Raw genomic sequence first — 13,544 nt, 5'->3', positions numbered from 1 at the left:
TACATCTGTGTGTTGCAGTCTGGGTTTGGACCACGATGCACAGAGCAGCAATATGTCTCTGGCTACAGTCGTAGGCTACAATGGGTATGTGTGGCATCCGTGAGAAAAATGGACACCACATACTTTGAAAACACAGACTTGTGAAGGAAGACTGACAGTGTGAGGTATACACAGAAAAGAATCTACCCTGTTCCCCGAAAATAAGACCTAGTAGAATTTTGAGGGGGCATTTTGGACTATGCTTAAAATATAAGCCCTTCTCCAAAAATAAGCCCTTCTTGCAGTTCCATAAGGAAGTATCCTACCAGCTAATAAAGTTAACGAATACAACAGGACTCTTCATCAAAGAAAGCAGATATTCCAGAAAGAAAGTGGACACCCCCCAAAAGAAAGCAGCTCTCCTTTCCGCCCATCCCCCAAATCAAAGAAAATCACATCCACCAGAATCCCAACAATTACAGTTGCCAATGGTGAAAGGTGTGTCAGGCCCTTCTTCCTTCCAGCTGCAATACATTGCAGCTCTCAAAAACGGATCGAGTTCCAGTATTACTCTTCATGACTTAACCCCATTACGACCAAGGACATACTGGTACATCTTTAGTCGCCTCACTCCAATCAGAAGACCTGTCCAGGGATTACCACGAGCTCGCCGCTGATCAGCAGACGTGTGGCTAACAGGCGCAGGTGGATTGGAGATCCACCTGCGCCTGGTAACCCCTTAGATTGCGCTAACAACAATGTGATTTTAAATGGCAATGACGTAGATTATGCTGTTCCCCCCGCCGCTATTGATGGCCCAGTGACATGATCATGGGGGACCAATGTGTTGTCATGGTAATGTGGGGTCACCTGATGACTCCTGGCGCTACCATGACTTATATCCTGTGAGAGCTGACAGAGCATCAGCACTCACAGGAGATGAGCATTTCTGCTGATCAGAGTGATGCTGCCTCTGATCAGCAGAAGTGCACAGGCGATTGTGCTGTGCTGTGATAAACAGGTTAATTGCATTAGAAACCAGCCCAGTGCCTGCACATTGAACCCCGCTGCCAGATACTGTACAGTATATATCTAATACAGCTCTGGCAAAAATTAAGAGACCACTGCAAAATTGTCAGGTTTTCTGATTTTTCTTTTATAGGTATATTTGAGTGAAATGTAAATTGTTATTTTATTCTATAAACTACTGACAACATGTCTCGGAATTTCCAAGCAATAATTTTTTGTATTTATTTTCTGAAAATGAGAAATGGTCAAAATAACAACAAAATGCATTGCTTCAGACCTCAAATAATGCAAAGAAAACAAGTTCATAATCATTTGGAAACAACAATACTAATGTTTTACCTCAGGAAGAGTTCAAAAATCAATATTTTGTGGAATAACCATGATTTTTAATCACAGCTTTCATGTGTCTTGGCATGCTTTCCACCAGTCTTTCACACTGCTTTTGGGTGAGCTTATGCCACTCCTGGTGCAAAAATGTAAGCAGTTCTTCTTTGTTTGATGGCTTGTGACTATCCATCTTTCTCTTGATTACATTCCAGAGGTTTTCAATGGGGTTTAGGTCTGGAGATTGGGCTGGCCATGACAGGGGTTTGATGTGGTGGTCCTTCATGCACACATTGATTGACCTAGCTATGTGGAATGGCATATTGTCCTGCTGGAAAAAACAGTCCTCAGAGTTAGAACCTTGCCTGAGCAGAAGTAAGCAACTGTTTTTTCCAGCATAACCTTTTATGGGGCTTGATTCATACATGCTTTGCAAAGTTTAACCATGCTAATAATATATATTCTGCTAAGAACGTGTTCCTAAAAATCTCACATTAAGGGCTCCAGAGCATAAAGATGTTTGTTCAATGGTAACCATTCATGTGCAGACACACTATTAACCTGCAAATATAGGGTTAATCTGCAAGTAAATAGTTAAAATGATTTCTGGTTTACTTACTGGAGCAGCGACTACCGCCAAATGAACTTCTATCCTCCATGCGGCTGCTTATCTTTCAGTCTTTGGGGACTCCAAGAGGATGTTACACTCATCCCTCACTATACTGTGTAATTGCTCACTGCTACCTTGATTGACATCCTGGCGTATGTGTGGAGCAGGCTGTCAATTATAGTGACGGGAAGTGATCAGAACCACGCTCACTTTATACTGAGCGCTGCCTATAACTGCTCTCTGCTCCGCCCCAATTACTGAAAGCCAGCAGCTGCAGGGAGGATATAATCGCTGTAGCCACTGCTCCTGTTAGACATAGAATTTCTTCCCTTTTTTAAAGTGGGGTGTGTTTTTTTTTTTTCTTTTTATGAACTGACTTTAGTGTTCAGACCTCTCTACACGCATCTGGTCTATACAGAGTAGACCTTGACCACTCCGTGGATTATTACTGTGTGGACAGTATTGACAATTTAATAGCATGACCTTTATAGACGCGGAACTAAAAGCACATAGATTAGACATGGCTTATGGCTGGATCATAATGTTGTTTGTGAACTGTGTCCTGTGGTAACTTGCTCTTGCCGGTCTTTTAGATTTTATTAAATCATCGTTCTGGTAATAAGGTTTTAGATTTTATTGCCCTCTACTTTGCTATACCCTTTATATACTTCTATTGACATAACATTTTGCATTCGCAACATAGAGTAAGCCAGTTTTTCAATGTTTTGTATGTGTCAACTTTTTAACCCCACTGTACTGTGTGACAACTTGGGGTTTCTTGGGTTCTCCTTCTAAAGTAGCTAGTTGGTGCACAGAGAATTCTTATTACTGTTGGCATCCAACTTTATTATGATCTATAGCAAAGCAAATACATAACATCAGTTATGTGACGTCTGGCCTATTACTAATTGTATAGCCTGAATATGGGTGATGAAAGGGTTAAAAAGTAGCGCTGCCGGGAAAGAAATCTCAGGCTGATAAAGGATCGTAATCTTTTATTTGTCAATGCGTTTCAGAGATTTCTCCTTCTTCAGGACAAAAGTCATGTCCTGGTGAATTTGCAATCTGGGAAATACTTTTTGGGTTGATGTCAGCTGTGAATTGACAGCTGGCATCAAGCCCAGGGGTTAGTAATGGAGAGGTGTCTATCAAACCCCCCCCTCCCCATTACTAACCCGACAAGTATAGAGTTAAAAAACACACACAGGGAAGAAAATAGTTTTTGACTCCCCCACACACCCTCGTTCACAAATTTATTAATTCAAAATAAATCCTGGAAGTTCCGACGTAATACAAAGTGTAATGTCGCAGGACTTCCATCGATTCCTATGGAGGTTCGTTCTGAGAACCTTTTTTTCAGAACGAGGCTCGATAAGTCATTGCCAGTAGGGAATTTCTCATGAGTTCGCTCATAACTATTTGTGAAGTTCTGTGATTTATTTCATGCCTTGTGTGTGTGCTCTTAGAAGTCTTATTTTCATATTGGGTCAATTTGTATATCTACAAAACCCAACAGTAAAGCGGATATATCTCCAGATTACAAAATATAAACTGCATACATTATTAAATAGATCTCTTTAACTTGATGAGGCTGCTGTACTTTCTTTGCTGTACTTTCTTTGTAAATGTCAATTACTGTATAATCCTCAAATTAAAATGAATAGTTTTTGGAGTACAGATCTAGCGTCTTAAAGGGAACCTGTCACCACTTTTTTGGCTATAAGCTGCGGCCACCACCACCGGGCTCTTTTATATAGAGCATTTTAACATGCTGTATATAAGAGCCCAGGCCACTGGGTATAACATTAAAAACACTTTATAATACTTACCGAACGGTCGCTCTGCGGTGGAATAGGGCCTAATAGGCATCTCTGTTGTCCAGTCCCAGCGCCTCCCCTTTCGGCCATTTTCGTCCTCTTTCTGAAGCCTGTGTGCATGACGTGGCTATGTCATACACACTCACTGGTCCTGCGCAGGCGCACTACAATACTTTTGATCTGCCCTGCTCAGAACAGATCAAAGTGCGCCTGCTCAGGACCGGAATGCCGGCGAGTGTGGATGACGTCGGACCCGTCATGCACCGCAGCTAGAAGGAGAACAAAGCTGGCCGAAAGAGGCGGCTCCGGCACCGGACAACGGAGACGCCCATTAGGTCCTATTCCACCGCAGAGCGACCGTTGGCTATGTATTATATAGTGTTTTTTATGTTGTCACAGCGGCCTGGGCTCTTATATACAGCATGTTAGAATGCTGTATATAAGAGCCTGGTGGTGGTAGCCGCAGCTTATAGGCCAAAAAGTGGTGACCGGTTCACTTTAAAATGTTAATTTAAATATTAGGCATGGAAACTTTTACAAAGGATGATAAAGCCATTCTTACCTGGATTTTCAAAGTACGACAGTCTCACCAGTTCAAAGAGCTCTTTTATTAGGCCCCTTTCACATTTTGTTTTTTAGCTTCGTTCAGTGGTCCCATTGGAGCTTCCGTCCGAATACCCCTGCAAAACGTGTTTCGGATGCATGCGCCGATAGGGCCATTGACTATAATGGAGCATACGGAGTCAGTCTGTTTTCGTGTCCGCCTGCAGAAGGAGTATACACCCGAAAATGGTGCAAGACAGAGCACACGCTGACTCACTCTGCTCCATTATAGCAATGGCCCCGTCGGCACATGCATCCGAAACACATTTTGCAGGGGTGTTCGGACGGAAGCTCCGACAGGACCACTGAACGGAGCTACAAACGCAATGTGAAAGGGGACTTAATGTATATTGTTTATAAATTTGGATCTGTTCACGGGTTGTATCTGCTTTTAAAGGGGTTGGTTCCTCTTTGCAAGAGCGCAGCACTCCCCCTGCCTCCTGGCTTCCTGCTTGCAGAAGGGGGGGGGGCAGAGTGCTGCTGGTTGATTGATAAGCAATTTGTACTGGTATCATTTACCAAATTTCAACAGTTCACTTCAGCGATCTCTGCCAGGTTCAGAGCAGTTCTTACAAATCTAATATACTGGAGCTTGTAAGAACTGCACGTTTGGACACTGCGATGTGGCCAGTCTCCTAGACAATGAATTATGAAAAAAAATACACACAGTTGCCCTGAAAATTCTTATTGTAATTTTAATATGCAACTTTACAATCCATTTCTTATTTCTATAAGCATTTTCCAATTAAACCCATCTTTCAAGATGCACGTTACCCTTTCCAGATAACTGCCTTATTTTATGCCAATGGTCCATGTATTGTTCTTGTTTTTATACTTATTGTTCTATTATATAGTATTTTGTAAATAGAGATAAAATAACCTATTAAATTTTAACTGTAGTATTATGAAAATCAATATCCTTGCGTCTTAATTTTTAACTCTACTTGCAGAAAGCATCCGGGATGTTATTGGAAGAAAAATTAAGATTGCCGTACGGAAGAAGGTGAAGCTTGAAATCAAGGGAGATAAGGTTGAAAACAAAGTCCTGGTATGTAAAGCAAATTGAATTTTATTACATACTTCTATCAGTGTATCATACTTCTCACCATTGCATCTGTCTGCAAATACCATTATCTGTAGCTTATGTGATCAGTTTTGTAGTAGAATGGTTTGGTTTACCACTTAGTAATTTTTTATTTTGCATAGTGTGTTCACACCACTTCCACAACGTGTGAACGAAGTTAACATTAAACAAAAAAATTATATGTATTTGTCTACTAATACAGATGCATCTCAATAAGTTACAATATTAGAAAGTTAATTTATTTTAGTATTTCAATACAAAAAAGGGAAACTCATATTATATAGTCATTCCAACAGAGTGATCTATTTCAAGTGTTATTTCTGATGATGATGATGATGATGATGGCTTACAGCCAATGAAAACCCAAAAGTCATAATCTCAGAAAATTAGAATAATTACCACAAAACATCTGCAAAGGCTTCCTAAGCATTTAAAATGCTCCCTTAGGCTATGTGCACACGCTGCATTTTTTTTTGACGCTGCGTTTTTGTGCGGTTTTGGCCGCTAACAACGCACAAAAATGCACCCGCGACAAAAAAAGCGTCAAAAACCGCATGCGTTTTTACCACGATTTGGTGTGTTTTTGGCTAAATTTTGCTACGTTTTTGATCTGTGTTTTTCCAATGCATTGCATGGGGGGAAAACTCAGAAAAACGCAGGAAAGAATTGACATGTCCATTTTTTTTTTTTATTTTTTTATTTTTTTTTTAAGCTCAAAAACGCAGCTTAAACAAAAAGTTGTGTGTGGACAGCAAAAATGAAAACTCAGACTTTGCTGGGGAAGCAAACTCATGCAGTTTTGAGGCCAAAAACGTGCAAAAAACGCACTGTGTGAACTTACCCTTAGTCTGGCTAAGTTAGGCTTCATAATCACATATAAGACTGCTGACTTGACAAATGTCCAGAAGGTAGACATTGACACACTCCATAAGGAGGGTAAGCCACAAAAGGTCATTGCTAAAGATGCTGGCTGTTCAGAGTGCTGTATCCAAGCATATTAATGGAACGTTGAGTGGAAGGAAAAGTTTGGTAGAAAAAGGTGCACAAGCAACTGTGATAACCGTAGCCTTGATAGAGTTGTTAAGTAAAGTCCATTCAAAAATTTGAGGGAGATTCACAAGGAGTGGACTGCTGCTGGAGTCAGTGCTTCTAGAGCCACCACATCTAGACTTATCAGGACATGGGCTACAACTGTCGCATTCCTTGTGTCAAGTCACTTATAACCAATAGACAACGCCAGAAACATTGTACCTGAGCCAAGAAGAAAAAGAACTGGACTGTTGCTCAGTCGTCCAAGGTGTTGTTTTCAGATGACAGTAAACTTTTGTATTTCATTTGGAAATCAAGGTCCCAGAGTCTGGAGGAAGAGTGGAGAGGCCACAATCCAAGCTGCTTGAGGTCTAGTGTGAAGTTTTCACAATCAGTGATAGTTTGAGGAGCCTTGTCCTCTGCTGGTATAGGTCCACTGTGTTTTATCAAGACCAAAGTCAGCACAGCCGTCCACAAGGAAATTTTAGAGCACTTCATGCTTCTCTCTGTCGACAAGTATTTTGGAGATGGAAATTTCATTTTCCAGCAGGACTTGGCACCGGTCCACACTGCAAAAAGTACCAATATCTGGTTTGGTTTAATAACCACAGTAACACTGTGCTTGATTTGGCCAGGAAACTCGCTTGACCTAAACCCCATAGAGAATCTGTGGGATATTGTCAAAAGGAAGATGAGATAACCGATCCAACAAAGCAGAAGAGCTAAAGGCTCCTATTAAAGCAACCTGGGCTTCTAAAACACCTCAGCAGTGCCACAGGCTGATCGCCTCCATGCCACGCCGCGTTGATGCAGTAATTCATGCAAAAGGAGCCCCGACCAAGTATTGAGGGCATTTTACTGTACAGACTTTTTTTTCAGAGTTTAAAATCATTTTTTCAATTGGTCTTAGATAATATTCTAATTTTCTGAGATAATGACTTTTGGGTTTTCATTGGCTCTAAGCCATAATCCTCAACATTAACAGAAATAACACTTGAAATAGATTCCTCTGTGTATAATGACTCTATATAATAAATGCGTTTCCCTTTTTTGTATTGAATTACTGAAATAAATTAACTTTTTGATGATCTTCTAATTTGAGATGCACTTGTACCTTGCCACTTCAATATAACGCTACCCTGGTTCCATGCTTCTGAGGCCACTGATTGACTGCAGCATTCTTTCTCTCGTCAACCTGCAAGTCGGTTGGTGCGTTTGCAGACTGGGTTTTGAAGGGCTTACTGAAAATCCCGCTCCACTCATTGTGCAGAGTACCGGGCCCCACGTAGCCCTCTGGGCAATAAGCGCCTGGCATTGTGTGCCAAATAAAATCACCCTGCAGGCCAGATTTGGCCCATGGGCCGATTTGACATATGTGCCCTACACTATGCATAACATACAATTGTAATTTTACCTGCAGTGTTCTTTTAAATATTAATTGCTTTCCATACAGTGTTTGCATTTCCATATTTTTGACGGATTTCCTATTTACATGTAATATTATACTGTAATTAAATCCTCATAACGGTTTTACGAGAGCAAGAAAATGTCGCATCCAGCTAGGTGTGCTGACTGTACCATAATTAAAATAGTGTGGTTTAATCTGATGATTGAACCATTTATCTCAATGGCGTTATCCATTTCTGCATCCTCATTGTGTGATTAACTATTTGTGTCATCACATTCTAATAGGAGATAGATCTATAAATTTGCAGCCTGCTGATTAGGGCATTTTAGACAATAAGCCTTTATGTGCAGCCCATGAAAGGTTCTCATAAGATTTATGTCAAAAAAAGAATATCCCTGTGTCCAAGAAATGTACATATGATTGCTTGTGGCATACTACTACTGGTCACTTGCTGCTAATTATTAATCAAACGGTGAAAAATAAATGTTTTTGCATGTTATAATTTCTCTAGAACTCTATGCACTGTATAGGAGTCAGATCATTCCATTCTGTTAGTGGGAGCAATGAGCCCAAGTTAGTTCATATTCAGGATGCCATCGTTCCGCCAAAAAATGATGTAAGCTCTTATGGCGCCGTCGGGTATGGCACAGATTTTCGAAGAAAAATGAGCAGATTCGGTTGCCGAGAATTTCTACATGGCAGAGGGTGACATCCATGAGCTTGCCTTGAAACGCTGCAGATATGGGGTTAATCTGCAGTTTAATGGTGGTCTGCACTTGCCTGGCGCCTGCACTTGGAGCACTGGTGCTGGGAGGAAATTAACTTCCTCCCAACTGTGTTCCGCTTCCAGTCGTAGTGGTGGCACTGGTGCGGGTTCAGTCAACGCTGTGTATAGGGAGTGGCAGCTGTAATTGTACCCCCGCACTGACTGACAGCCAGGTCTAATGTGGACTACAGACTAACCCCATATCTACAAGTTAATAGTGCTGTATATTTTTTTTTTTTTTTTTATGGTTTTTTTTTTCCACATGACATGTGACCGTTTTCCTTTTTAAGAATGTTTTGTGTTGGTCTTATCTAGAATATGTGATACATTAAAAAAGCCGCAATACTTCTATAAGAATAAGGCCAAACAGCAGAAGATATTTGCTGTTGTTGTTTAACGAGGAATTTTATTTAATTTTTGGTTTAAACAGCCACTTTACAGTAAAACCATGTGCTACTTACCTGTCCTGACCCTTCATCAGGCTCTGTCTGTGCTGGTCAGGCAGCACCCCTGATTCTTATCATCAGAGGCCTTTTAAGGCCAGCTTACGTGGCTACTCATCGCCTGAGTATTCAGGTAAGGCCGGAGTCACACTTTTGAGAGACTCGCGCATCGCATCACCCGGCACGGCCTGCCACCCTCTGGCCCGGAGCGTCTCAGCTGTATAGAAATACGCATAGCAGACTCTTCTGTCAGGAGTGTGCGGCTGTGCTGGGTGATGCGATGTGAGACTCTCACAAGTGTGACTCTGGCCTTAGACAGTACTACCATATACTTCTCTGTAGGTCTGCCACACTTCCCACTCTGTTCTGCTCAAGCCAGTTGTCTCATTGGTCTTCTCAGCTCGTCCAGACAGCTTGAAAACAGCCATTTGAAGAATAGCAGTCAGGTGTTCTAGCTGTAGTCAACACCTTTTTTATTTCCGCTATCAAGGGAGCAGATAACACTAAGAATAACAGAGAGGAGTCTGGTCACATATATTTTTGCCTCTATCAAGTAATCTGTTTAAATCTATTTTCTCTGCTATCCTTGTGCAGCCACCACCTTCAATTCTGCTGTCAAGTTTCTTGATAACCACCTAGTCTGGGCTATGCGCATGCTGACCACACACAACTTTGCCAGTCCTGTGTGTTCCTCACTCCTAATACCGTAAAAGATTCTACATTGTCTTCAGCACTACTGAATCTTGTACTTCCACCTGCCGTCCTGCCCATCCAGGTGCTCACTTCCCCTTATGATGATTGACCGTGGTCTCTTTGGAGCAGTGCCTAAATTGATTCCTCCGCTCCGCATGCAGGACACTCCAGGAGCCAAGAGCACACAGTCAGTACAAGGCATGCTCTCATACTTCTCTCCTGTCTACAGTGGGTGCTCGCTGCACACAGGATCACATAATACTGAGCCATCAGTGGGGACAGAAGGGAATAAACAAGCACCCATTTGTATACTGCAGGGGCCAAGCACGTGCACCCAGTGTTATTGTGCATGTGTGCTGTTATCCACCTCTTCTATCGACATTGTCCATCAATACTGTGTGCAGCGAATGGCCTCTTCCGACAGGAGTAATGGATGAGCATGCCTGCACCGACACTGTTTGATTTCAGCTCTTGCAATGTCAGTGCGTTCAGTGCTGGTAATTGAGGCAGCGCTCAAAAACTAGTACTGTTAACAATCATGAGGGTAAAGGGCAGGATGCCAATTGATGGGACAGAACAATGTACTGATCCCTTGACCACACTAAGGTTGCTCTGTGAAATCCTCATATATTGGTTTTAATTTGTGTTTTGTGGTGACACTCCCTATTGAAGTCTTGGAAGCCTCTTTGGAGGTCCTTTTGGAACTAAAGAACAAAAATAACCAAATACTTAAAAACAGACTTTAGAGGGAGTTTACCCATTAGAATTAGTACACCTCGGACCACTGACCACTATGTAGTCACTGCCCTTGTAGCGTAGTTGGTGAAAAGGACAATGTTTTCAGGCCCATAGACTATAGTAATAACTGAATCCCGAGAGACCAAAATATTGTATATTCATCCTTTAAATGGAATAGAAGCCCTGGCTGGATGACATTCAGGAAGAGGTCAATATGCATTCAGGAAACTGGTCAATATAAGGCCAAGTGCTCGAATTAAAAGATCTTCTGAGGGTTGGAAATGAGATGACCACATGATGCTTTGCTTTCATTGCTGAGCCAAATCAACCTTCCTGAGAATCAGACCTCCATGTAATATTAATATTTTATTGATTCCATTGCGTTAAATCATTTACTCAATTTAATTTTTAAGCACATTTTTTGTGAGGCTATTAAAAGTTTCTGCTCCAATAACTGTCACTGTGGACAAATGTTCCATAGTTAAAGCACGCTGACATATTAATCCATGATCCTCTCAATCTACTCCCATTATTCAATACCTTTGCCTCTGGTAATTGATTCCACTACATTTAGTTTAAAAGGAACTGGGGCTAATGCATATGTTCTCTGCTAGGCTTTTTTGCCTGATTTAAGGGTATGTTCACACCTTGCATGTTTGCAGCAGGTGTTTGTTTGTTTTTTTTTTTTTTTTTTTTTTTTTTTTTTTTGTAAAAGAAAAAAAAAACAAAACCCAAAACTTATATATATGTGTGTGTGTGTGTGTGTGTAATAAATAAATATATATATATATATATATATATATATATATATATATATATATATATATATATATATATATATATATATATATATATATATATATATATATATATATATATATATATATATATATATATATATATATATATATATATAATATATATATATATATATATATATATATATACACAAACAAACAAAAAACTGCCTCCTCACCACTTGCTTCATAAAACAAAAGGATCCAGCAATGAAATTTCAACTGGCCAAGTTTTTATCTCCCTGACTATCTGTTGGAGGGTACATGTGAGGCTCTCACTTCTCTTGCTAAAATCTGTCGCTTGGTAAATATTTTTTCCTATCGGCAGTCATTTAATAGCCTCTTTACACTGATCTATCTGTAAAATAATCATTCAGTGAGCCATTAATCTCAGCAGCATAGGTTCTTTTCTCCAGAACAAGGTGCTGCCAAGAACAATTTTCTTTTGTGCAGCACCAAAGGTCATTTCACCCAACAAACGAGCATTTTGCTCATTTGTCGGGTGATCAACAGCCTGTTAACACTGCACAATTATCAATTTTTTTTTTTTGGGATAATCTTGCAGTGTAAATGGACCATTTTAAAGGGATTGTCCATTACTGGAACAACCCCTTCTAATTCCAAGTTTCCGCCAGGTAATATTAAAAAAGCCTATACTCCGTGACCGACACAGCTCCAGTGGTGCTGAGTCTCACTTGTGACATTATAAAAAGCCCTGCCTTCAATCAGCGCCAGCTTACCTCTCTCCACCTTTTGGACACAGGAGCAATCAACAGGAAGTGAGCGTCAGCCGCTGTGTTCTCTTCCTGTTGATTTAGCTCGTTTGTCCAACAGCGGGTTGACAGAAGCTGGCGCTGATTGCAAGCACAGCTTATGTGATGTCACAACCCCACTTAAGCCCTGGCACCGCTGGAACTGCATCGGCCTTGGAAGTGAATATTTATTTTATCTGGGGGAAACCTGTGGAATCAGAAGAGGTTGTCCTAGTAGTGGACAACCCCTTTAAGCAATTACTCATAAATTTATAGTCATTTATAGTGTATATCTGACCACCGCAATAGTAATTTTGTAGACTGCTATATAAGTGTTGGCTTAGCTCCCTTAGGCAGTGGCCGTTGATATTTCAGGCATGTATTTTCATCCTGTATCTTCTGCAAAAGTGATCAAGTATAATGGAATAACAGGATAATACTGCAACATGATCTAAAGCCTGAAATACTTACGATTTAGTTTAGTTACTTTTAAATTACGTAATTGGATTGTTTAATAGAACTCATAAAATTATTTATCGTATTTCAACTATTCTTTGGCTAATATTCTTTCCATGCATTTGTATACGAAATGCCTAGAGAGCAATTTGTATCTAAGAAGGAAAAACATGATTTTGCCAAACTCCCACTTGTATTTTGCTAACGGGTGACAAAAAATGTATATCATCTACTCCTGGGCAACCCCTTTTTAAATTTTAAGAGGACCGTATCTAAACAAACACCACATTTTTCATCCACCATTACCCTGGTGATACAATTGATACATCTACTCTATTTCTCGCCTCTCCAGATTTACAGCGGTATTAGTAAATATGCCCCATTATGCGCTTCTCTTTCCTGTCACCTGAACTCTACTTTTTACAAATTTCCACTGATGCCTTATGTGCACTTTTTACGGCTTTATTTTCATCATAGCTTCAGGAATAAAATTCCCCAACAATTCCTGTATTTGTAGTTTTGTACCAGGACATGAATGAATGACTGCCTGCCTCAGGATGTACCAGGGCATATGTTTGCATTACCATTAATGATTATCTCATGGCATGGATCAGCTCAAGCTCCTTAGACAGGACGTTAGTCATGATAAATCACCATGCTAAATATCATTTCTTCATTTCCTAATTGGAAATAGTTTATCTTCTACATGATAAAAGCCTCACACAGTGATTGATTGATGATTTCATGAATGTGGAACTATATGGAAAGGTGCAAAGGGCACAGCGTAGGCAATCCTTGTTTTTCCACATAATACCACTTTGAGTTCTCCAGAGTATAGTAGGTCAAGATTTCTAATATAGTCTACAATAGAGGTCCCCAACCTTTCGCACGTTCTGAGCCTCCATCAAATCCAGCGGTTACTGTTCAGCCACATGAGCAATAAAAGCTAAAAATAAAAATGATTCAAGATATGACCTTGTTATTTGGTTCTTACCCTAGTGTTAACCACCCACGAT

The 13,544-nt window shown here is 40.4% G+C and overlaps 1 protein-coding gene across 1 annotated transcript in view; it reads left to right on the top strand.

The window, feature by feature from the left end:
* Positions 1 to 13,544, top strand: part of CARMIL1 (capping protein regulator and myosin 1 linker 1) — a 362,146-nt gene that overhangs the window by 2,090 nt on the left and 346,512 nt on the right. Inside the window, exon 2 of the mRNA XM_075316069.1 lies at positions 5,313 to 5,410. Coding sequence (XP_075172184.1) covers positions 5,313 to 5,410 — 98 coding nt within the window. The remainder of the gene's footprint in view (positions 1 to 5,312; positions 5,411 to 13,544) is intronic.

This window comes from Anomaloglossus baeobatrachus, chromosome 6, assembly GCF_048569485.1.
Source record: "Anomaloglossus baeobatrachus isolate aAnoBae1 chromosome 6, aAnoBae1.hap1, whole genome shotgun sequence".
In the NCBI taxonomy this organism is placed as follows: domain Eukaryota; kingdom Metazoa; phylum Chordata; class Amphibia; order Anura; family Aromobatidae; genus Anomaloglossus; species Anomaloglossus baeobatrachus.
Note: the sequence above shows the minus strand (reverse complement) of the source record. Positions and strands in the feature narration are given on the sequence as shown.